Raw genomic sequence first — 24,877 nt, 5'->3', positions numbered from 1 at the left:
TCCTCACCTGTACCATAGCAGAACTTGGACATCCACCACTGATACCACTATTCTTGAGCATTATCTGGATATTGTACCTCTGTATCACTACTGAAACAAGCACATTGTAACAACTTAAAGTCTTCTATCACATGTTATTGCCCTTCTTCTAATAGACTATAAAGCTGCTTCTACAGCCTTAAAACAGACTGGTTTACAACTAGTGTATGGTTGTCTATGATAGATATTATTACATAAGAAGTATACAAGATGTGTGACTGATAAAACACCAATTGCTCAAATTGAGGCCTGAGTATACTGAAGTCAACATGTGAAGTCCAAGTTGTGGCCCAAGTACCCCAAGTACCCCAAGTATATAGACTTGGGTCAAGTCCGTGTACTTGGGACCAAGTACATGGACTTGGGGCCAAGTACACAGACTTGAGTCCAAGTACACGGACTTGAGGCCAAGTACACGGACTTGAGTCCAAGTACATGAACTTGGGCCCAAGTATGGGTCCAAGTCCGTGACGTTTTCCTGATGTGCAACATCGCAAGGGCAATGCAATACGTACACAGCACATTGCCTGACGTGCCTGCGACCTTTCGTTTGGACCGACAATGGGTTTGGAAAGCTCCCAATCTATGAGCAAACCCTTCCATATCAGCTCGAGACCCTGCTCCGTCGATACGATCTTGGGGCAGATCATGATATGGCCATCGGTGATGTTCCTGTGGAGAACGTGAATCTTCAGTTCGTCAGATGCCGCGGCGTCATAATGAGCTACAGAGCAGGGGGTCAGCGATGATACCAGCGAAACCAGGAAATCGAGACTTACCGACGATGCAATCCATGACAAGCCCTACAAGCTGCCGTGAGTCGTGGAACTTCTTCAGGGGAAGGCAGACTTCCTTCTCAGCAAGACGATAGTGCCTGTAGTCCTGCAATGGACAATCGGCACGGAAGCGAGGAGGAGTGATATCTCCCTCTCCTGTCTGAGAAGAGGCATCGGGAACGCCTGGCTCTGGACTATCCCGTTTGCGCTTTTTCTCGTTGTTCCGAGTCTCGAGCACATCCGCGGTCTGGGATCCTCCGTTAAGTAAAGGGTTCTCCGTAACGGGAACCGTGTTTGATACACGTGCGCCAGTGGAGACAAAACCCAAGGAGGTGGTGCAGGGACTAGCTGGCCCCGTTGGTGGAGTCGTCGGAGTTGGCTCGCACCGAGGAACGGTCTCGCGTCCCCACCAAGTGGCCGTGACCGTGACCTGTTCTTCGACATCACCATGGCATACGACAGTCGGTACACCCTCGATATGAGCTTCGTTCAAGCGTAGAAGGACGTCGCCTTCCTTCTCGATAGACTCGCCCCATGGGCGCCAAGTGTCTTTCAGCCACACGAAGCGCTTCTTCTCGAGATCCAAAGCCACCCAACCACGTACGCATCCTCTCAATGCGCCTGACCCACGGTATGCCGGCTTGCCAACAAGGAACTTGTGAGTGTTTTCTCCGTCTGTGATTCGAAGCTCGTATCGGGGAAACTCGGGACATCGAATCGACTCGGCGAACATATTGAGGACGTACTGGAAGATGTAGCCCTCGGGGAGTGGCTCATCGAGCGTGCGTGGAATGTGGTCTACTGCGAGCTTCCGGAGCTCATCGAGCACTTCATCCATCTCGTTCGTGAGGTCCGGCCGCAATGTAAGTCGAGTCGCAGTAGGATCCAGTCCGAGCGCCTCTTGTGGTTGGTAGGAGATCCGCCACATGAACTCGCAGAGAAGCTGAGGATTTTCATAGTAGTCGGTGGACCTCGTGACAAGGATACCAGAACGATCCCAACGAATCAGGCGGAAGCGACGACCGATAACGAGGAGCATGAAGAGGAACACGCGGTGCTGAAGGTAGAACAGGAGATCCGCATATGTAATGATCTGCCCTCGGCTTGCTTTGCGCTTCTTCGCATTCGTGTCGGTTTGAGCTTGTTCGCGGTCGTCGAACGGGTCAAACTTGTTGCCCTCTTTGCGGTTCTTGAATTCGACAGGCACTACCTGGTCCACCCAGTGCGGGCACCCGTCCTTCGGAGCGTCTTGTGGATGGAAGAACGCGGCGTCGACTTTCTGCCTGGTCGAGTCAATCTCCAAGGAATCGGGCCTTGTCTCCGAGCGACTCATCACCAGACTTGGGCAGAGCTCATGCGTGGTGATTGCCCCCACCTTGGGGCCGCGTGAGATAAGACTTGTGGTTAGAAGTTCAGAAACGTACCAGTCTGTCTGTGATAGTCCTTTCAACCATAGAGTCGGCATCCTTGAGGGTTTGGAACGGGTTCGACGTGTGTTTCGGACATTTAGGGGCATTGGAAGGCAAGGGAAGAAATGCCTCGAGGAACTCGGTGACTGAGTCGATCTTGATTGTTTGGCCGGTAAGCTCATTCGAGGCCTGCAGCCGACAAGTCTTGAGATTGGCTGCTCTACCAATGGAGAGAGTGGTGGTGTCGTACTTGCGCGGGGTCGCCTCGAAACCATCGAGAGGATGAGTTGGCGGAGATTCGCTGGCCATTGGTGATGAAGGTGAACAAGGAGCAACCTGAACAGCCGCCCGCAAGCGCGTAAGCGGTGGTGTGGTTAGGAATACGCAGGATCCCGGCGCTTTACCATGTGCGTGAAAACCAACAATAAGCGACTCACGGAGCTGATGCGGTCTTTATGGGTCGAGATCTCTCACAAAACAGGGACTGAACAGGTGCATTGACTCACAAAGCAGCTGATGGCACAACGGCGGCAATGGTCCCTGCTCTGTCCCACACAATTAGGTTCAAAACACTCGCACTCGAACAATGATCTATAATACTCCTACTGAGAGTCGTGTGCGGAATTCCGACTCCACCTGCGACCCCGCGCTGGTATGCACGCCTGCGTCCAAATTCGAACAGGAGACGAGGCGACATATCACACTACGAGACAACGTGCTTCCCTGGTAATCGAGAAGCACGACAACTACGGGTGGATACCACTGCAGTAAGATGTCATTTTCAACATGTCATTAGAACAACTCACCGAACGCATCGGGTTCTGCTCTCAAGGACAGGATCGCTGCGAAAACTGCGATCTCTGCGTAGGGACATGATTAGATGTATGTAGAACAAGGAAGACCACGTCTTGTCATACATTCAAGTGTCATCCTCTGGAAAAAAGCTCTAGTATTCCCTCCTGCTCGAGTAAACTTCCCCACAACCGTTCGCGAATCTCCACATCCAGTCAACAAGGGCAGCTACGACCAAGTGGCCCTCCGCGTCAGTCCACCTCACCATGATTTCCCGCGATCCATGACCTCCATTCGCGCACTTCGACGCCGCGGAGACTCGCAGGTCGCCCAAACGAAAGACAAGGCGTGGAAGACACAGGCACGCGAGCGCGCTTCGAGCGTCAGGACAGCCGGGGGGTCGGCGTCCCAAGCCGGCTCTCCCACTGTAGCGACAAGGGGGAGGGAGGTGAGGAGCGGCCACCGTTGAGCAATATCGACTAGATCCTCGTCGCGACAATTCGCTTGGGCGTCCAAGGCAGAGATGAGCTTGAAGTCGCGCATGTCTCGGAGACAGAGCAGGGGGCGCGATGACGCCCGCGAGAGCGCGAGGCGTAGCTAGGTTGGGCACAAGCCGACAAGAGAAGGTCTGAAGGAGCGGGAAGTATCCAGCCCAAATCGCGCCGGTGATGAGAAAGTACATGAGCGTGAGATCCGGTAGTGGTGTACGGTAAGGCTAGTGAGGAAGGGAGAAGCGAAGAGGACGTAGCACCCGTCACTGGGGGGGCTAGGGCGCTGAAGCCGCTGCATGGGTGGCCGAAAGGTGTGTATATTACCTCGAGGCCAACATCAAGATGCCCCAGAATTTCGGCACTACTGGACGGAATAGGTCATGTACTTGTGAATGGAGCTTTGCCCAGCATCGCGGAGACTTAGCAGGAAAGTCTGAAGACACTGCAGGCCAGAGACGAGGGGTAGTACTATGGGCATGGATCGAAGTGTGGCACGGAAGTATGAGAGGGCCGGTAGCCAGAGTGTATAGTCGCATCCGGAATGCTCTCCACTGAAATGTTGCTTAGGGGAATGAGTGCGGATGATTGGACTTCACGAAGCTTGCGAAGCAGACGTCATCCGCGAGTAAGACACAGCGCGACATACCACAGTGTTGGATCACCACCTTTGTACTTCATGTGCATCGGGCTTCAATAAGCATGTCGCATCGGCGCGGAGATGACACCAGCTGTATGCAAGTGTCTCCCTAACGAAGCCCATAGGAGGAGTGCGAGGAAGTGTGAGGTACATAGAGGCTTGAACTCACGGAAGTAGCTTGACTCGTTAATCTGAGGTGTGTTCGATAAGACGAAGAAGGGAAGCAATAGAACGCTACCATCGCCATAGGCTGTGGATGGCTAGAAGGGAAAGGACTTTGGAGGGACGGCCTGACCGTGATAGCGAAGACGGCCTGACCGTGATAGCGGAGACGGCCTGACATGTCTAGCTCGGGACCGTCACGGATGTCCCAGAAGTCGTAGTCAAAGTAGCGCAAGATTTCCAGCAGAATGTCAATATCTAGAAGCACCGAGCGATACGAGGATACGGCAGCAGAGGTGGAGGACTAGGGTCGAAGTCTGAGAACTCGAGACATCTTGAAATGTTCAGAGCATGCTCTGGGGAAAGATATCGTCCGACGCCCAAGTGAGATCGTCTTGCGTGAGTGTGCATGGGACTGAACGTTCCATTTGAGACGATCGGCGAGTGGAACGGCGAAGGGACGGAGCCTGTACTATTTCAGCAGGTCAAGTTCGAGGACGCGCTCCTGCGAGTCCTAACGGTAGCGGATTTGCACTTGTTTGTCTTTGATAACTTGTCGCTTATGTAAGTCGTTCGGCGGCGACTATCATGGCGGCCTTGTCCCCAAGCTCTCCCGAGACTTGTGTTTCACTGGAAACATGACCCTGAAATCTTCCTCACTTTCGACTCTGCTTATGCTGGCACTTAACGGCAATCTGATATGCTCCTCCGACGTAAGCCCGTGGTCTGAGCAGTGCGCACAATCGGGCGATCCGCTAGTAGCAACGCACTCCGCTGCGGTTCTTGGGCTCAATCGGTGGACATGGTTAATAAGATCGGTGTCGAGGGATTGATGGATCATGCACACGGCCCCTGGTGAGCTCATCTTATGCTGCCTCTTCTGCACGCAAGTGACAAGAATAGCTTCACCTGTTCCTGTCCAGTCAAGTAAGGATAGGTTAATTGAAACGTCATACAAAATCTATGTAATGTAAGCATACCTGTACGTAGTTCTCTTCCGACAATGAAGCGTGGCGCATAAAGGAGCAGGGAAGCGATCATCGGATGTACAAGTCCGATATGTTTGGGCGTCAAGATGCTTAAACAGTTCTAGCGCGCGCACCGGCAAGCCGAAGAGACTCGAAGGCGCGTTCCATCATTACAGTGCTTTGCAAAAAAGATTGCAGTGCGAAGCGCGCAAATCCTGTCTGCTCCTGTTTGGTCACTCGTCGGCTACGGCAAGGATTTCTGTTTCGGGAACCGGACGCTCATAAGGACTCCGTCCGTAAAAGCCGTGCTTGAGTCCATGTCCGCTTTCCTACTGCAAAAATGCACGAGGATATTCTTTGCCTCCGAATGACGACCTTCTGAATATATCCGGTAGGTTTGTGGCTGGAAAATCGACCATGCTGCAAAGAGGCTTCCGGCATTGCAGGCGTTTCCCCGGGTGGGCAAACAGGGGCAAACAGGATTTTGCGCGCTTCGCACTGCAATCTTTTTTGCAAAGCACTGTATTTGTTGTCATCCGCTCAACTATCCTCTGTTCTGCTAGCTACCATGATTGATTGTGCCGTTCAGCTAGAGCACGAAGAGTTTCGTCGGGAGTTCCTCACGTACCACAATCGCCCGTCTCGTGTGAGACGCGTACCACAAAACCCATACAAGTGTCTCAAAAATGCGAACCACCTTTCCGAGGACCAGATTGCAGAGTGCTTTGTCCGTATCCCAACCTCATCTCCACTCCCCTGCGCTTACACCCACAACAGATTGACGCATCCAACGGCCACAACTCCACTTCAGGCCTCAAAATGTCGCGATGCAGCCGTAACCCATGCGAAACGACCTCAAAATTCAACTCAAAGCTCAGTGTTGCGATCTTTTCCGGCCAGCACACGCGTACGGGCGAGCCGCATCATTGGGCCGACCAGGTCGTTCCGGTACAGTTTGCACGGGACGAGCTCGGCGCCGATCTATTCGACCATTGCGACGCACGAGACATACCGGAAGAAGTTGAGGACGCTCGAAAAGAATCGTTCAGTCGTATCTGCGCTGCCGTGGAGCCTCTGTTCACCTCGCAGCATCGCGTTTTCGTCTTCATGCTCTTTGTGTGCGGCAGGAGATTTCGCCTCCTCCGTTGGGACCACGCAGGCCTCGTTACTACGCCTTCAGCCGACTACTACGAGAACCACTCGCTCCTATGCGATTTCCTCTGGCGAGTCGCGCATCTTGACGACACTGCCCTTGGGTTTGATCCAAGTGCCACTCGCGTTCTTCCCGGCGATCCGGACTACTTGCGAATGGACCTCGCGGCTCGGCACGATCCCTCTGACGTCGACCATGCTGAACGTGATCTGCATTGGGGCGAACTCGAGGAGCCTTTCGTTTTCGACTACGTCCGCCCGTTTTTTCGTGCCTCGATCGCCACTGAATGGCCGCGTTTCAGGCTGCAAGTCTCTTCTGGCGAAATGGCGCGGAAATTCCTTGTCGGGAAACCCGTCTTTATGGCGGAGGACGTGTCTGGCCGTGGCACCCGTGGGTATATCGCATTGGATTGTCGTACGCGCGGGTTCGTCTGGCTCAAGGACACGTGGCGTCTGTCTTACGTGAACTTTGAAAAGGAGGGCGACATCCTCAGTCGACTTAACGCGGCAGGTATTGATGGCGTGCCCACCCTTGTGTGCCATGGAGACGTCGGCAATCAGGTGACGGTGACTGGGGATTGGCGAGAAAGGACACATCCCCTTCCCTCCTCGACAAGTCCTTCTTCGTCAAAGACAAACATGTCAACGTCTCGTCCTTCTCCCCGGTCTTCGTCGCTCGATAACAGGAAGCGCAAGTGGAGAGACGTAGTTGATGACGATGTCTCGGACTCAGCCCTTGGCGAACCCAGTCCCCAAGCGGCTGCTCTGTCAAGATGTCCTCTTCGGCAACATACCCACTGTCGCGTAGCCGTCAAGGAGATCTGCTTACCCTTGACGGAGTTCAAGAATGGCAAGCAGCTGGTCAAGATCATGCTCGATTGCCTCCGTAGTACGTCTTGTCATGCTTTGATCACCATCACATCGCATAAGCTGATCGTTCTCGTAGCTCACCAACAGGCTGCTACACACCCCGGGGTACGACTGCTCCATTGCGACGTCAGCAGCGGCAACATCCTCATCTATCCCCGGCTCCGAGAAACTACGGACGGTACGGCGTTGGTGTGGAGTGGCGTTCTCACTGACTGGGAGCTTTCGAGGCGCATCGATGAGCAGATGCCTCCCACTGCAACTTTGAAGGATCGCATCGTGTGTTCCCCAGCTATCCCTTACCATCTCCGCCACTACTGACAGCGTCTTTGAAGGGAACGTATCAGTTCATGTCCGTGAATCTCCTCCAGCGCCCTTCGGAGTATCCCAAGATCGCAGACGAGCTTGAGTCGTTCTTGCATGTCATGGTCTACAACGCCGTCCGCCATCTGCATTCGAACTGCAACGACCCCGTCTGGTGGGTCACGACCTACTTCAATCACTACGCCGGTCCGGGCCGCATGCACACCTGTGGACAGAAATCGGTCGCCATCGAGACCTCTGGTCGTCTGAATTCGCTCTCCCCTCGGGGACCATTATTGTTTTACTCCCCAATGGACGGCCTTTGCTTCAACGCTCTCCAGAGCTTCAGAGCGCGGTACAAGGTGATGGAGTACGAGCCTCAAGCAGGCGCCCTCCCTTGCCCTTTTCCGCTACGGTCTCCGCCCAGAAGCTTTCGTTCACCGCCGGCGTCGGGAGACACTCACGTATATGATCGAGCAAGATCGATCGGTATAGATGAGAAGATTATCGCGCAGATCGAGGCGGAGTGGGATACGTGGACGCCCCCGGATGATAGCCCGACGGTAGAAGACCGACGACTCGCTGAGAAGTTGGTAGACCACCAGTTCATGATTGAGCTGTTTGAAAAAGTTCTCGGGAATCCGCGATGGCCGGAACACGATCGGATCACACAGCCTCGACCATTGTCTCGGGAGACGAAGATGTTCACAGCGGCGGGGGCGGTGGCGGTGGCAGAAGATCACAAAAGCTCTACACCCGCTGAACCTCCTAGAAACAAGAGGCGACGGACCACGAAGACACAGAAGAATGTTTCCCGTCCTCCTCGCCCTCAGGAAACCACACGTCGCACGCGAAGTCACACACGGAAGGAAGCGCTCACTCACCCTGTCCATGCGAAGTGAACGACTAGCGTCCGGACTGTCGTTATGACCTTCTGTGGAGGACACAAGGTACCGTCTCGATCCTTTTTATCTTTATTTCGCGCTGTGAGCTCTGCGCGGACCACATGGCGCGATATCTGTCCATTGCCCTCTGTAGCCTCTCGTACGAAGTACCTTGCGCTGGGTTCCGGTTACGCTTCCGGATCATTCAAGACGTGCTCTGTCGAATACGCAAACGACGAACAGCCTTTGGAAGCGCACTCATTCTTCTCCGGACGGCTACATGCAGCTTCCCTGACGAGTACTCTGATCATGAGGTTCGGCGGTCCTCATGAGCGCCATCTCGCACGAGCATTGTTGCCACCGTCACAATACCCCTTCCACTACTACGCCCCCAAGCCCCCTCCATCGGAGTCGCTTTGGCCTCGGACGCGTGATACCCACCTCTAGAGCCACCCTGATATCCAACCTGCTCTAGGTAGCTATGCTGTCCGGATTTTCACGAGCCGTGTATTCACCTTCCTCCCCTTACCCCGCACTATATACGGATTTGTGTATATCGCTCCTGCGCTTCTTTCATCTATATTTGTGTTCGCATGCGACGTGGTGCGCCTAGGCCCGTTGTGTAATTCTTCGCGCAAGGACTTCGCTCGTCTCATGCCCACGTCATGTCTGCTGACTAGATTCTGATGTGCGATGGACCCCGAAAAAAAATTGTAAGCCCGTTCACGGCTCAGAAGATATGCACAAGATCATCGCGCTGAGTGGTGGGGACTTTGAACCTCCCCCTACTCATAGGCTGGTTTAGGAGTCAAGAAGTTGTTCTCGGTTGGCATATCTGCGTGATGTATTTACTGTTGTATTAGCGAATCCTGTTACTGGCCCTCAATTTTTGAACTTGTCTCATGTTCAAGACAGCGGAATTGTGCTCCTGCCTTCCGCGCGGCCCTTTAGTGGCTGTCTGTTGTTCGTTTGTTGAGCGTGGTAGAATAAGAACATATGGTCGATAAGTATATCTATGCTGATAATGCTTACGCTGTGAGAAGAGAATTTGCGTAAACTGAAGCCTCATCAAACTCGCATTGAGGCCAGCTCAACGGTCACGGCTTCATATTCATCCAATCTTGCTTGAGGCGCCTTCGAGACTGGCCACAGCTAGTCCTCGCCGCCCACCAAGAAGACAAAAACTCATGTTAGCTTCACTGCTGTATCCTCCTGGAGCAATGCTCAAACAAGGTCACCCGGCGTATATACGCAAGCGATGCATAGCCGATTGCCTGAGCAGAAAGCGCCGGCGCTCATTCACTCAGTTGAACTTGAACGCCAACCACCACCTTCCCCGCATCCCATCAGTGCGCCGTGCGCTCATCTACAACCTCTATCCGTCCTCCTATCTCTACACTTACTGAGGCTCAGTATTGGGAGACTGACGTATATCTGCTCTCTCATAGTATGGCCGGCACAATTGTGCATGTGGAACACGATCAATTCCGGCGTGAGCTACTCGCCACTGAAGACGCGCCTCTCATTGATTATGCGGCCTCGAATCCTTTCTCTGCGCTCGCAAGCGCAGACAATTTGTCTGGAAAAGCTATATCCGAACTCTTTGTAAGCCATCGTTATCACCGAACTTGCACTTGCATCCGAGTTAGCTAACAGACAGCAAAGATCCAGGCCGTCAGTAAAAGCGATATCATTCCAGGTTGCTGCGTCTCACCGGTGATACGCGAATCCTATTATACGAACGACGACGGTCCCAAACCACAACATGCGGCTATTTTTCGTGGTCCTCGACGTGATCAGCCGTGCCGGTTCGACCAATTGGTGCCCATCTCATTCTACTGCCATCATCCCCGTGCGGATCCTTTTGACCCCACTCAATTGGTTTCCGGGGGTGAGAGAATGAATGATGATCAAACTGAGATCTACGACGAACTCTCGTCCTCCGTCGAGCTCCTCTTCACTGCTCAACATCGCGTCTTCCTCTTCATGATCCTTGTCATGGGTCGTCGATTCCGGATCTTGCGCTGGGACCGTGCTGGCGTCATCTCCACCCCTCCCGTCGACTACTTCGAACAGCCGACCATCGCCTGCGACTACCTATACCACTTATGCCGCCTGGGGGACGATTCTCTGGGTTTTGACCCCACTGCCACTCGATTGCGTCCTAATGACGTCGACTTCTTGCGTATGGATGTCGCAGCACTTCCTGACGCGAAGGACGTCGACCACTCGGAACGCGATCTGAGTGAAGGGGATGTTCGTGAACCTTTCACCTTCGCATACATCCGCTCGCTCTTCCGTACGTCGCTGGACTGCGACTGGCCACGTCATCGGTTAGTTGTTCAGGATGGTGGCCAGAAGCACGACTACCTCGTCGGCAAACCTACCTTCCATGCCAGTGGGACAATGGGTCGCGGGACGCGTGGTTATGTCGCCTATGAATGCTCAAGCCGCCGCTTTGTATGGCTGAAAGACGCGTGGCGCGCGTCGTACAAGATCACGGATCGAGAAGGCGACATCCTCGCGAAACTGAACGCGGCAAAGGTCACTAATGTCCCGACCCTCGTTTGTCACGGCGACGTCAATAATCAGACGACGATCACAGCTGATTGGTGGGAGCGCCAGTCTTCTCTCCTCTCGCGCCACGCATCCCGAGCCGGATCCTCGAGGTCATCCTCTAACACTTCTTCCGACCCGATCTCGTTGAGCGGTAGAAAGCGGAAGAGGGCTGAAGACGCCATGGTCCGCACGCTCCCCATGCAATCGGATGGTTCTATGCCGCACGCCATCGCTGAAACCACTGGACCTCTTCGGCAACATACTCACTATCGAGTCGTCATGGCAGAGGTGTGTTTGCCTCTGAAGATCTTCCAATACGGCCAGCAACTTGTGTCCATCGTGCTGGATTGCATACGCGGTTTGTCGTTCAGTCATGCGTCGTAGCTTCCGTTGCATTGACACTTCTGCCACAGCCCATCATCAAGTATCTGTGAAGCCTACACTCCGTTTGCTTCATTGCGACATCAGCAGCGGCAACATCCTGATATACCCCAAAGTCATCCGTGATGAGGATGGTACCAATCCTTGGATGGTGTGGACCGGCATACTCAGCGATTGGGAGATGTCGAAACCGATCGACGCACAAGAAGCGCCCTCCGGTGCTACTCGGGCGAATCGCATGGTGCGTTTTTCTAGCTCATAGCTCGTGGCCATGTCGAACTGGGGCTGACGTAGAGCACCAAGGGAACGTATCAGTTCATGTCGGTCAACCTCCTCTCGGACCTGTCCAAACCCGTCAAGGTCTCGGACGAGTTAGAATCCTTCCTCCATGTCCTCCTCTACTACTCGGTACGGTACCTCCAGTCCAACTGCAGCAGCGTTACAGGCTTCATCAAAGGATACTTCGACACTTACGCTGGCCCTGACTGCCAGTACACGTGCGGTCAAAAATCTGTTACGATGCAAAGCTCCGGCGTGCTTCAAATACAACGGCCTTACATGCCGCTCCAGTTCTTCAGTCCTATGGACAACATCCTTATTACCATGGTCAAGTGTTTCGCGGCGCACTACAAGGTCCTGGATCACGAGGCACGCAAAGCCCGCCCCCATCGCCCTCCTCCGCGTTGCGATCCACCCTCCCCACGTGACGATGGCGATAAACTTGCCGTTCTGCCCGACTCTAATGAGTCAGGCTCCGGGATTGCCGACGTCGACTGGGATAATCTAGATGATGACCTACTTGACAGCATCCCCACCCCCGAGGAGCTCCAGCTGGCGTCCAAGGTCACGACTCACGATTTCATGTTAGATTATCTCGCGGAGATTCTCCACCATCAGCGCTGGCGGCTGGGCGATCGAATAACCCCGGCGCCTCCCCCAGAGACCAGCGGGGCAAAATTGGACGGGGACTCGCTGAGGCGGTCGGTGGCTATTCCCACCGAAACTAGTACCGGCAATAAGAGGCTGCGGACGAAGGGCCCAGAGCGCGGCGTCTCCCTTCCTGCTCGTCTGCATTCGTCGACACGCCGCTCGCGCCCAAGACCACGTACCCTCCCGATGAGAGCGAGGTCATGAAGCGTGCTCGCATCTTGTCACGTAGCTCTGGGGGTGAATAGCCTTCGCTCCTGCTGTATTATTCCAATACCCTCTCCTGCGGCCCGAGGTTGACGCATCTGTGTCCGTCCTCCCCGCCTGCATTAGACCATCTTCCATCATCAATCTACCTCCATACGTTGTGGCTTAGAACATTTGATCATAACTTATTCCATCGCTTGCTTGGTACGGTAACATATTCCTTTATCCAGACCCCCTGTTATTGTAGCATCTCATCGCATCGAGTTGGGTCATCGAGTGCCAACTTATAGATATATATTGACTCGCCTCTTGTCCGTTCCACCCCACTCTTCACGAGTCAGGATCTGGGATCCCTGACATTAATTGAGCGAATCTGGATGTATTCTCACCCGCGGGGAGGGGCTCAAAGTCACGGTCGCGCCCGCCCTTCTTGTTGGGTTTTCTCGTGAAGGTGCTTGAGCATCCGCGGCGCTGGCGGATGAGTTATCTGATGTCCGCAATGCCTCTTCCGGGCACGAGAGGGGCGGACCTCGACTCCGACTCGTCGAAGAAGTCCGTGGTTTTTCCTGTTGCCGTGAACACCGACGACTCTAAGAGGGCCCTGAGCGCACCGTCTCTGTTTCTGTCCATGGCATCTTTATGCATGCACTGAAGCTGACTCGGACGCCTCAGATTCAAGTGTGCTCCTCCAGTCAGCGCGAGTCCATTAGACCTTCTCGCTGTGAATCCCCTGATAGCTTAGGTGTCTGTGAGTTAGAGAAACTTCTGTTCAAGCTAAGTCGCCACGATGGCCTCCGCTTTGGGTCAGTGAGATTTGTGACCGAAGTTTTTCAAGACCTTCGATCGAGCGCTTGTCGCCAACAATTAGACGCCTTCAAGTTTCAAGTCATACGGTGGCACCGGTTGGCGACGATGCTCAACATCGTCAACGCATCAGCAACCGTATCCCTCATGCTCATTCATAGCTACCCAATGCTCTTCAGCTCCGTACCGCATCTACACCGCTTCGGAAACTGTCGCGGTGTGGCCTCTCTCTACGTGAATGTCCTCTTACGGGCATCATGATCGAATGGGAATGTCTCAGAGCTTGGGCCGACGCTTAGGCCTCACGTTCCCCCCCGGACCATTGTGCCTACAGGCAGCAACCATGCTCACCTTCATGATCTCCTCTTTGTATTTGCATGGTAATAACTCCAATTATTATCGAAAGCGATTGTAATACTAGGTCACTCCGATAGTGTGGCTCAGCCGTTCAAACGCTGTCCACGAACGAGTTCAGACCGACACGTCGTGTCACACACCGCGAAATATTCGGAGGCATGCAGCACTATGAACTCAAAAAAGCGGTCTTTTTCCAGGATTTGAAACGTCAATAGCCTCTAGTCAGTGCCGCCAATTTGATATGCGGTCTCCGAGCATGCTGAAACATGGGCCTGACACGAATATAGCTCTCACTCATTTGTCAATGGATGATCATGCATCGATCATGGCTTGGGGCTAAGGGTCTTAGAATGATCAAAGCGGAGGAGCTGTATCCCGGATCATATGAGCCACTCGTCTCGCAAGTCTGGTCACCCATTGTTCACCAAAAGCGCACGGGTTGATGACGTCTGTTAGCAGTTCCCCAAACAATCAAAACGGCCCATGCGTGTTCCTAACCACGACTTCCCACAGTTCATATGAGCGGCTGTGTATTTCCCCTCCTTGACCCTATCGACCACCATGGCTGCCAATCCCCAGCCCGGGGAATCCCCAGCAAAGCCGTACAAGATCAGCACTTTGTGGCTGACTCTAGCCGGGCTCGACCTTCCAAATTATCGTCTCAAGTCCACCCAAGACATGGCAGGCCTTTTTCTGAAGGCAGACTCCCCCATCGAGTTTCTCGACGCCTTTCTCCCCTACCCCTCCACAGCTCCAAAGCGCAAGCCTCGGAAGAGGAACCCCTTCGAGAGTCTTGTCAATGCGGACAACGAACTTGAAACAGACGTGGTTGCACAATTCGTGAGTTTGCCGTGGTTAGATGCTTTGCCGCAGCTTATGTCTCTTAGCAAAAGGTCGTGGCTTTGAAGAAGCTCTGTCCGAAGATGGTATTTACGACCAGCGAGAGGCGCCCCGATCCTAAGAACATGGATGTGACAGGACAGAAGGTCGACGCTGCCTTCTTCCGTTCACAGGGTGCACCGACAGACGGACGCCCCCACTGGTCGTCTCAGGTAGTGCCCGCGGAATTCAAGAGCAGGAAGAAGGGTGACACTTACGATCCATTCGATGACAAGGGTATCGACTTCGAATCCCAGGCGGAGAAGCGCAAGGACGTACGCGCTCAGGTCATCACCTACTCCGAGCTGATCTTCCAGCACCAGCATCGCGTCTTTATCATCATGCTTCTGGTCATGGGACGTCGCTACCGTCTTCTGCGCTGGGATCGGGCTGGCACGGTCGTCACCCCGTCTGTCGACTATTACAAGAATCCTGACGATCTCTGCGAATTCCTGTGGCGCATCTCCCATCTGGACGATGAAGCGCTTGGGATCGATCCTACGGCCATTCGTCTCGAGGGAGACGACTTCGACGAGTTGGACACCATCGCCCAGCGCGTTGTCAACGAGGTGGATGAGACGCCTCGCATCCTCGAGGGAGAGACGTTTCCCGAGTCGTTCCACTACAAGTACGTCCGGAAGATGTTTGAGGAGTCGATTCGGGACAAGGACCGGCCGCGATATAAGCTCCAAATCCCTTCAGGCGACGGGGTGGATCACTTCCTCGTTGGAAAGGCCGCAGTGGTCACACCCGGCATGGCTGGCCGTGGCACGCAGTGCTGGGTGGCGTGGCACTGTGAAGGGGCTCGTTTCGTCTGGCTGAAGGACTCGTGGCGCGTGTCGTTCGAGGACATTGAGAAGGAGGGCGACATCATTGCCCGTCTCAACCACGCGAAGATACCAGGGGTACCCACACTTGTCTGCCACGGCGACATCGGCAATCAGACCACTCTCACCGCCGACTGGTGGAAGCACAAGAATCCTCGACCTCCTGTAGCCGATTTCCCGCCCACCGTTCTTAGTCATATGGGTGACAACGCGTTAGGGGGAAAGCGAAAACGCAATGACGAGCCTGAAGAGCCCTGCACTCCTCAGTCCTCAGCTGCCGCACATTCGCCACTTCGTAGAGCCCCTCGACGATCATGCAGAAGACCCGACAGCACGAAGAGTACATCCCGAACCAATATGCGCACTCTACAATCAGCGGTGCGGCCTAGGCCCGTTTTACAGTTCTCCTCTCCCGGTCCTGTCGTATACTCCCAAGGCTGCCATCTACGGCATCACAACCACTACCGAGTTGCCGTCGCAGAGGTGGGTATACCGCTCAGCCGCTTCCGGCACGGACGTCAGCTCGGAATAGTTATATTGGACTGCCTTGCCGGTGAGTTTCACCATGTAGGAGATGCCTAACTGTTATCTCAAACATACTTTGCAGCCCACTCTGGTGCCGCCACTAGCAAGAGATTGAAAGTTCGCATCTTGCACCGAGATATAAGCGATAAGAACATCGTCATCTACCCCAAGATCACCCTATCCTCTCAGGGTGTGCGCTCTTTGGTATGGGGCGGCCTCCTTACAGATTGGGAAATATCGAAGCCTATCCTCGAGCCCAACATCCAACCAAAGGCCCGCCAACCAGAGCGCACGGTGCGTCATTCCTCAGCGAGGCAGTATATTATCTGACCTTCAACTCCATAGGGCCGGTGGCAGTTCATGTCTGCGTATCTCCTAATGAACATTTCACGGCGAGTAACGATAGAGGATGAGCTTGAATCATTCTTCCACATCGTCGTGTACTACGCAGTGCGTTATCTCAAGTCAACCATCACCGCGGACGACGAGGCTGCTCATTTCCTGGAGCAATGCTACGACTGTTTCTGTGTTCACGGGGAGACAATAATCTGCGGTACTCGGAAGTGGTCGATGGTCACCCAAAAGGACACAGAATCCGTTCTCTTCGACCATCCCTTGTACGGTGGGACTCGACCCATCAAGTTCGCCAGCAAGGGTTTGAACCGTTTCATCAAGACAATCTTTGCCTGCATTTCGGCGCGTTACAAGATTCTTGTGTGGAGGCAATGGCTTGAGAGGCATCCGAACCATCCCGCACACCCTGCACGTGGCGACCGCTTCCAGACTCCACCACCTTCCAAGCGCAGGCGCATCGAGGGCGGCAGCGGTGCATCACACGCCAGTAGCGGGGATGAAGGCGAAGAGTACGATGACTCGAATACCGGAGAGCTAATACCCGACATTCCGACCGCGATCGATTATGAGCTCGCTAAGAAGATTGCTAGCCACTCGTACATGATCTCGGAATTGAGTCATGCTATTTCTAGAGAACGGGACTGGAGAGGAGATGACAAGGTCCCCGACCGCGTCTCGAAGGACTATCAATGTCGCTACCCACTCCTTGAGGCCCTTCCCAAGCCCAAGACCACGCCCGTAGCCGCTTCGAAATAGTGTACAATCATCGCTATTCAAGTTGTTTGTTCTAGATAATCAGGACCTTATCGTACCTTTCGATCTAGATTGATTCTGCATCATCGCCAGTTGTTAGTTCCCCCCAATGTATACGGGTACAGTGCTTGCTAGGCTTACGTCGGAAGAGCAGATCATGTTGCCCCTTAGTACTTGCAGAGAGAATACGATCTCAGGGCTGTATCTCTAGTGAGATGCAAGCTTCGAAAGAGCTGGAGGGGAGAGAACATAGCACTTGGTCACGAATCTGCTCTGCCGCGCAAAAGGGTGTCTAGCCGTGTACTACTTAGCTTTGGTAGATACAGCTCGCCAGCTTCAGTCGACAACATCTGCCAGCGCGTGCAAGTCATCAAGCATTTAAACGACCGCTAGCACGAGCTCGAATGGGACACGGACGACTCAGAGCTTCCCCCACTCGAGGACTCGCGGGACGAAGGCAAGTCCGAGATCGATCTGCTAGACTCGGATAGCGACAAAGAGGTGGCGGAGGACGTTCTCGATCAAAATTCCTCAGAGGCCCCGGCCGAAGCATCGGTGGCCGCTTCTTCGAGGGGGAGAGGGACGAAGATGTAACGTGATCATACAGTGTATACATCACGGTAAAGAAAGGGCATCTACTACGCAGCAACATGAGCCACAGGAAATGGGCGGGAGGAGATTCCTACAAATACACAACGCAGGTCCCGATTTGGAGGAACTATATGCGATCAGTAGAAGCACATGAAACGGCAGATAACATGTCCGTCAGGTATCTACGTGCGGTGTGAGAACAATGTGGTTTACGAAGGGTAGGCTGTGGTGCAGTCAGAAAGCAGGGTACCGCAATGATGAATGATACAGGTGTTTGAGCGTCGATACGAGCAGTGGAAGGCGACCCCATTGTTTCTCACCCTAGGTCTTACGACGTCGTATAGGGCCTTTTTGGGCAGCAGCAGCAGCAGCAGCGCGCGTTCTACTGCGGGTACGACGGACTTCGGTACCTGCGCGCGTAGGACTCGCTGTCTTCTCCTTAGGACCTGTTGTGCGACGACGTTTGGTGGGGGGCGCAGGTTCCTCAACGTCGGGTTCGACGTCAGGTTCGTGCGCAGGTGGAGGCGGAGCGGGACATTGGGGTATGCGATCGTCGTCTGGCCAGTCATTTCGGTGGAGCAACTGAGAAATGAAGTCGAGTGCGAAGGAATGGTCCGCGACACGACTCGCTAGTTGCCGGTCTTCCTCCGTGGGCGTCTTGTCTGGATGTACGATTGGTTGTTTGTTCGCCTCATACTCTGCAAATTCTGGGTCATCCTCTAGGACGGTCACAGGGACCATCGACTCGACGGCAAAGATCGCAAGAGCAGCGGCGCGGGCGGCCTTCTGGCTTTCCGTTCCTGACGATGACGAAGAGGCGAAAGAGGGAGTAGGGGCATTGAGGGCTTCATGATACATGATTTTGTAGTGTGCCCTGAAGCTCTTGATGAGGGTTCCGAGAAGCTGGTCCATCGGACTGTCGAAGAGCAGAGGTCCCTCGGGCACTAGCGTACTGAGGTACCCGTGCTGCTTGATGGCTACTGACTTGAGCGCGCCGGTGTAGGCGTTCGGGAAGCCACAAAAATAGAAGTAGTTGTCTAGCCAGGAGTTGGGACTGGTGCAGTTGGAGCGCAGGTAACGGACGGAATAGTAGACAAGGACGTGAAAAAATGACTCTAGCTCGTCGGAGATTTTGACGGGATCATGTAAGTTCCCCAACAGATTAACGGACATGAACTCGTGGGTGCCCTAGACAGCGGTTTGTGATGTCTAGTAAAAGTACGACTCGGAAGAGAAAGTGTGCACGCACCATGCGACCTTCTGATGTCGGCACATTCTCAGAGTCTCCATGCTTGGAGAGTTCCCAATCGATAAGGAGACCCGTCCAGACTATCGAGTGACCCCTTCCGTCCTTCTCCTGTCTGACCCTAGGGTAGATGAGAATATTCTCCCCGCTGATGTCTCGATGGAGGCGCATGGTCGCGGGATTGGTGGCCGCCTGATGGTGAGCTAACATGTCAAGCGTCAGGGCTAAGACGTCTCCGTGACAAACGCAATCTTACCGCGTAGGCAATCGAGAACGATAGAGGCCAGTTGCTTCCCACGCTGAAAATTCTTGAGTGGCAGAGCGATCTCCTTCACGATGACGCGATAATGCGTGTGGCGTCGCAGAGGACAAGGTGGATTGGCATTTGCAGAAGGGGCCTGTCGACTCCTAAAGCGCGAAACACCGTTATCGCTGTGGTGCCTAGCTGCTCTCTTGCGTTTTCTACCAGTGGAAGAAGGTGACGTCGACGCTGATGACGAGGGCGACGTCGGGCTTGTAGTGTGTCCCCGCGACCACCACAGGTCGGTAACAGTCGCTTGGTCGCCGACGTCGCCATGACATACGAGGGTCGGGACATTCTCGATCCCAGCCTCGTTGAGCTCACGGAGGACATCGCCCTCCCGTTCAGCGACCATCACGGACGCGCGCCAGACATCCTTGAGCCATACGAAACAACCAGTTCGGCAGTCAAAGGCCACGTATCCTCGCGTCCCACGACCAAAGACATTAGAGCCATGAACCACGGGTTTGCCCACGAGGTAGTCGCGCATGCTGTCACCGTCTGGCACCTGTAGTCTGTAGCGCGGCCAGTCTGACGAGAGACTGTCTCGAAACATTGAGCGTACGTATCGAAAAACATGGGGTCCGCCGACTTCGCCTTCCTCCGCATGACATTTGAAGTGATCGAGGTCCTGGTTGTTCAGCGTTGCGGCGACATCCATGCGGAGGAAGTCGGGATCGCGACTCAGAACGCGAGTAGCGGTAGGATCGAATCCGAGGGAGGCGTCGTCAAGAAGAGAGAGCCGCCGCAGGTAGTCGCATAATATGCCAGGTTGCTCATAGTAGTCTGTCGGAGGTGTCGCAATTATTCCTGCACGATCCCAGCGGATGAGCCTGAATTTCCGCCCGAAGATGACGATCATGAAGAGAAAGACGCGATGCTGAGCGGAGAAAAGACGCTCCGCTGCTTCAGACATTTGCTCGAGTCGCCATTTACGCTCGCGTCCAGCCTCGGTGTTATCGTTCTTCTTCTCCGCGCCTGCGAAAGGATCCGCATCAGGGACACGGGGGAAGAAATACACCGGCACCCTCTGGTCTGCCCAATGAGCTTGTCCGCGCCTGGGGACATGAAGAGAGCGGATGATTGAGGCGCTAATTCCGCGCTGTGCCCCTTCGGCAGCGGGGCAAGACAGCTTGTGAGCATTTTGAACAAGCACTGATCCTGGTATGAGGTGATGTCTGTTGACTGCCGAAATCTGGTAGACATCTTAGCCGAGCCACACACGTTTGGACGACTACTCACAAACAGTTGCGAGATTTCGGTCTCGTCCATGTTGCGTGCGTGCTTGAGTGAGGAGAAAGGAGCGAGGGAGACACGCTTTTCTCGCACGTTGATGTGTGATGGCCGAAGGAAGGCGCGCGAGAATTCGTCGTTGCCCAACTGAACCACTGAGTTCGCCATGGCGAGTGGCGGTGTAATAGGAGAGATGGTGGAAGCTCCGGCGTATGCACAGTGAGATACAGTGAATGAACGCCACAGCAAGGATAGGTTGAGAAGACGTGGGTGGCTACGTATGTCGTGGGGGAACAGAGGACAATAGTGCTCCACCGAACATTGAACTTGTACTTCGCTTACCACTTCAGGTGCAGCGGCAAGCTCCGGCTTATGTATTGAGCGCCCGCAAGCTGGCCGCCCATCGCTCGAAGTTTGAATCATGCCGAAGAGGTGCGATCCAACTGGTGTGGCCTCAATTTCTCCCTCGATACTATCTTCAAAATCTGTATCGAGTCAGGCTTGTCTGCCGATGACGGGGAGATTAGGGCGCTCATTCCCATTGAAAGGATGTCGATCTCGACCGACTCGAATATCGGTGGCGTGGGCCCCGACACAAACATCCATCCCGTCATTGACCACCCTCATTGACCGCCTTTCGCGGAATCGCTTCCTTAAGGACTTTCATATTCCTCTACTCATAGCACAAGCCTTCTCCGACACCCATCTTCACGCTGCATATACATCCAATCTCACCTGGCATGGCGAACCACGCTATTCAACTCGACCTCGACGAGTTTCGTGATGCCTTCCTCCCCTCTCCCGGCTTTTCCATCCGCACAAGAAGTCATTCGCGAAATCCGTTCAGTACACTTGGACATGCTGATGACATGTCAGCTGGTGCCCTCTCGGAACACTTCGTAAGCTGCCTCCCAACATCCTTGGCGGTTAGCGATTAGTTGATGTAGGGCGTTAGATCAAGTCCATCAACCAAGCTAGTCTTGTTCCCGGTTTCACATTATCGTGCCTTTCGCGAAGTAACTCCTTCGGAGACGCTATTGCGCAGAGCATGGATACGGCGTTCTGTCGTGGTCACTACTTCCCTCGTAGCAGACGTCGACCTTCGTGGGCCGATCAGAGCATACCGGTCGAGTTCAAGAGCCACTCATGGGGTGTAGACCCTTTCGACAACGTGCAGGTTGACGGAGAAGATTCTGCTGTGGCAATCGAACGACGGGAGCTCTTCGACCACATTCTCACCACTGCCCGTCTCCTCTTTGCAGTCCAACACCGCGTCGTCCTCTTCATGCTCCTTGTCATCGGTCGCAAATTTCGTTTGTTGCGATGGGATCATGCAGGAGTCATCGCTACCCCTTCTTTCGACTACTACGGGCAGTCGGCGGTACTATGCGATCTCCTCCAGCGATTTTCTCACCTGGACGACGCTGCGCCGCTCGGGTTCGACCTCAGCGCCACTCGGCTGTGCCCAGGTAGAGGCCACTTTTCGTGGATGGACGCAGCCGCCGTTCCACAACATACCGATATTGACCACAATGCGCGTGAGATGCCCAACGTCCCCTCCCACGAAACTCCTGTTTTCGAGTATGTATGCTCCCTGTTCCGTACATGGCTTGCAGACGATTGGCCACGCTACAAGCTCGTCGTACCGCACACCACAGGTTTCCGCAAATACCTCGTGGGGAAACCCTTGTTCGTCTCACAGGTCATGTTCGGTCGCGGAACGCGTGGCTACGTCGCCCTGGACTGCCAGACGGGTCGCTTCCTGTGGCTCAAAGACACTTGGCGTACGTCGTACATGTTCGCAGACCGAGAAGGAGACATTCTCCAGCGACGCAACGAGGCCGGTGTTGATAACATCCCAACCCTCTTCTCTCATGGAGATGTGCGCGATCAGGTCACCATCGCGAGTAATTGGATCGGAAACCCACGTCCCGCTCCCTCACACGCAGCAGGACCTGTTCCAACGTTATCTCCACCGTCTCATACTCATCCCACCTCGGGGACTCCTGGGAGCAGGAAGCGAAAGCGGGAGGCTGATGCAGACGGCGATCACGCAGGCCACCACATCGGTGGAGAACGAAGTTCCGACGTGACTATCGGTTCAAATGATCCCCTTTCCCAACATAGGCACTACCGAATCGTGGTCGAAGAGGTATGTATTCCTTTGAGACGGTTCAAGAACAGCCGTCAGCTTGTATCCATCACGTCAGACTGTTTGCGTGGTGAGTTTCATTAGTTCGCGTGGCACGCTTCTTGGACTGAAACATTCTCAAAGCTCATGTCCAGGCCGCAACCAACCCAAAACGCGGTTGCTCCACCGTGACATCAGCAGTGGGAATCTGCTCATCCTCTCGAGGACCACACGTGGATCCGAGAACACGAGTCCATCCGTCGCCATACACCGGGATTCTAAGTGACTGGGAAATGTCAAAGCCAGTCGACGGTGATGCGGGGTCCAGGACAGCTCAAGCTATTCGCATGGTATGTCCCAATTGTTCTTCCCAGTCACCACCAAGGCTTACAATGGGCTTCAGGGGACTTATCAATTCATGTCGGTGAACGCACTCCAGCGCCCGTCGCACTCGGTCACAATTGTGGACGAGCTCGAGTCCTTTTACCACGTGCTTCTCTACTTCTGCGGATGCTTCCTCCGTTCTACATGCAAGGATCGTACGTCGTGGATCGACAACTACTTTCACCTGTACTCAGGTCCAGATCACGGATTTACGTGCGGGCAGAAGTCGATCACAATGGAAGTTACCGGAAAGCTACGGACTTTGCCTCCACAAAGACCTCTAATTTTCGACAGTCCCGTAGACGGCGTCTTCTCCACGCTGCTCCCCTGCTTCAAAGCGCGCTGCAAGGTCTTGAGCTACGAGATCATGAAGGCGACCGTTCCCTCGCCGGTCCCTGAAATTCCTGAACCTCCGAGGTCTCCGTCTGCCCACGAAATCCCTATCGTACCCAAGAGGAGTCGCAAGCTGACGGAAAGCGCAATAGCTTTGCGAGAGGAGGTCCAGAAAGAGCTCGCTGAATGGACGCCTTATGACGATGAGACCCTGTCTGTCGAAGAGTGGGAGCTTGCTGCCAAGGTCGCGGATCACACTTTCATGCTCGAGTTACTGCAGCGTTCTCCGCGACGCTTCTTGGCCAGAGGACGATCGGATACTACCCGCGCAACCGCTATCGCCCGTTGTGAAGCCTATAGTGCCAGACGAACCACCTCAAGCTGCAGAACCTGCGCCTCCCAGGAAGCGGCAAAAGAGAGCCGCCCCGAGCCGGCCTTCCCAGCTGGGGCCCGTACCTCGATGCGCCGTGCCCGCAGTCAAGCTCGCAGCTTACCTGTCGCCACGAGATCGAAGTCATGACGCCTCGACGTTCTCTCAACCCGCGTTGGATTTGCATGTCACCCTCAAGGTCTGTTGAGCACCCGCACGCCGGCGCGATATATATCCGTTGGTCTCTGCTCATCATTTAGAGGCCCGATCGTACGAGGTACCTTGCGCTGGGTTCCGATCACGCTTCCGGATCATTCAAGACACGCTCTATCGACTACGCAAACGACGAACAGCCTTTGGAAGCGCACTCATTCTTCTCCGGACGGCTACATGCAGCTTCCCTGACGAGTACTCTGATCATGAGGTTTGGCGGCCCTCATGAGCGCCATCTTGCACGAGCATTATTACCACCGTCACAATACCCCTTCCACTACTACGCCCCCAAGCCCCCTCCATCGGAGTCGCTTTGGCCTCGGACGCGTGATACCCACCTCTAGAGCCACCCTGGTAACCAACCTGCTCTAGGTAGCTACGCTGTCCGCATTCTCACGGGCCGTGTATCCACCTCCTCCACCTCCTTCCTATTACCCACATTATACCCGGATTCATGTCAACCCCTCCTGCGCGTCTTTCTTCCGTCCATGTGCTCGCTTGTGACGTAGTGTGTCTAGGCCCTTTGTGTACTTCTTCTATAAAACCTATACCGAAAGGATGTCGCTCGTCTCATATACACGTCATGACTGCCAACTAGATTTCAGACGTTACATGGACCCCAACGGAAAACCTTGTAAGCCCGTCCACGGCTCAACAGATATGCACAAGACCGCCCTGAGTGTTGGGGGCTTTGAACCCCTCCACATGCATATCCTGGTTTCCAAGCTGATTGTCGTTCGCAACTTTGCGCGACGTGTTTACTGTTGTCGCTGTGAATCCTGTTGTTGGCCTCCATTTGTGAACCTATCTCATGCGCAGGATAGAGGAATTTCAGGCTCACGATTGCTTCCCGAGTTCACACGCAACTCGAGTGAGACAGGAGCACTAGCAAGGTTGTGCTCTTGCCTTCCGAATTCAGCGCCGAATATCTCTGTCCCGACCGTGTGTGCTTCCGCACGGCCCTTCAGTGACTGTCTGCTATTCAGTCTTCGAGCGTGGTAGAAGATCAACACAGGGGCGAC

The 24,877-nt window shown here is 54.3% G+C and overlaps 6 protein-coding genes across 6 annotated transcripts; 4 read left to right on the top strand and 2 right to left on the bottom strand.

Moving 5' to 3' along the window:
* Nucleotides 1-276: 276 nt before the first annotated feature.
* Nucleotides 277-2,533, bottom strand: DICSQDRAFT_174938 (uncharacterized protein; the record flags this gene model as incomplete). Its single annotated transcript, XM_007370802.1, has 4 exons — nucleotides 277-288; nucleotides 600-763; nucleotides 819-2,190; nucleotides 2,240-2,533. The coding sequence occupies 4 exons, from the start codon at nucleotides 2,531-2,533 to the stop codon at nucleotides 277-279; spliced, it is 1,842 nt and encodes a 613-aa protein (XP_007370864.1).
* Nucleotides 2,534-6,093: 3,560 nt separating this feature from the next.
* On the top strand, nucleotides 6,094-8,498 carry DICSQDRAFT_174937 (uncharacterized protein; the record flags this gene model as incomplete). The annotated part of the gene is made up of 3 exons (XM_007370801.1): nucleotides 6,094-7,315; nucleotides 7,373-7,572; nucleotides 7,629-8,498. The coding sequence occupies 3 exons, from the start codon at nucleotides 6,094-6,096 to the stop codon at nucleotides 8,496-8,498; spliced, it is 2,292 nt and encodes a 763-aa protein (XP_007370863.1).
* A 1,881-nt stretch (nucleotides 8,499-10,379) lies between these two features.
* DICSQDRAFT_174936 (uncharacterized protein) lies at nucleotides 10,380-12,554 on the top strand (the record flags this gene model as incomplete). Its single annotated transcript, XM_007370800.1, has 3 exons — nucleotides 10,380-11,397; nucleotides 11,453-11,661; nucleotides 11,715-12,554. 3 exons carry the CDS (start codon nucleotides 10,380-10,382, stop codon nucleotides 12,552-12,554), a joined length of 2,067 nt encoding a protein of 688 aa, XP_007370862.1.
* A 1,722-nt stretch (nucleotides 12,555-14,276) lies between these two features.
* On the top strand, nucleotides 14,277-17,647 carry DICSQDRAFT_183836 (uncharacterized protein; the record flags this gene model as incomplete). The annotated part of the gene is made up of 7 exons (XM_007370799.1): nucleotides 14,277-14,555; nucleotides 14,603-15,586; nucleotides 15,639-15,761; nucleotides 15,824-15,974; nucleotides 16,029-16,240; nucleotides 16,292-17,038; nucleotides 17,447-17,647. The coding sequence occupies 7 exons, from the start codon at nucleotides 14,277-14,279 to the stop codon at nucleotides 17,645-17,647; spliced, it is 2,697 nt and encodes an 898-aa protein (XP_007370861.1).
* A 266-nt stretch (nucleotides 17,648-17,913) lies between these two features.
* Nucleotides 17,914-20,592, bottom strand: DICSQDRAFT_183835 (uncharacterized protein; the record flags this gene model as incomplete). Its single annotated transcript, XM_007370798.1, has 4 exons — nucleotides 17,914-18,832; nucleotides 18,894-19,093; nucleotides 19,147-20,386; nucleotides 20,434-20,592. The coding sequence occupies 4 exons, from the start codon at nucleotides 20,590-20,592 to the stop codon at nucleotides 17,966-17,968; spliced, it is 2,466 nt and encodes an 821-aa protein (XP_007370860.1). The 3' UTR covers nucleotides 17,914-17,965.
* A 572-nt stretch (nucleotides 20,593-21,164) lies between these two features.
* Nucleotides 21,165-24,199, top strand: DICSQDRAFT_174933 (uncharacterized protein; the record flags this gene model as incomplete). Its single annotated transcript, XM_007370797.1, has 6 exons — nucleotides 21,165-21,249; nucleotides 21,301-21,323; nucleotides 21,380-22,576; nucleotides 22,959-23,497; nucleotides 23,553-23,841; nucleotides 23,903-24,199. 6 exons carry the CDS (start codon nucleotides 21,165-21,167, stop codon nucleotides 24,197-24,199), a joined length of 2,430 nt encoding a protein of 809 aa, XP_007370859.1.
* Nucleotides 24,200-24,877: the final 678 nt, after the last annotated feature.

This window comes from Dichomitus squalens (genome assembly GCF_000275845.1).
Source record: "Dichomitus squalens LYAD-421 SS1 unplaced genomic scaffold DICSQscaffold_76, whole genome shotgun sequence".
NCBI classification, from domain to species: Eukaryota; Fungi; Basidiomycota; class Agaricomycetes; order Polyporales; family Polyporaceae; genus Dichomitus; species Dichomitus squalens.
Note: the sequence above shows the minus strand (reverse complement) of the source record. Positions and strands in the feature narration are given on the sequence as shown.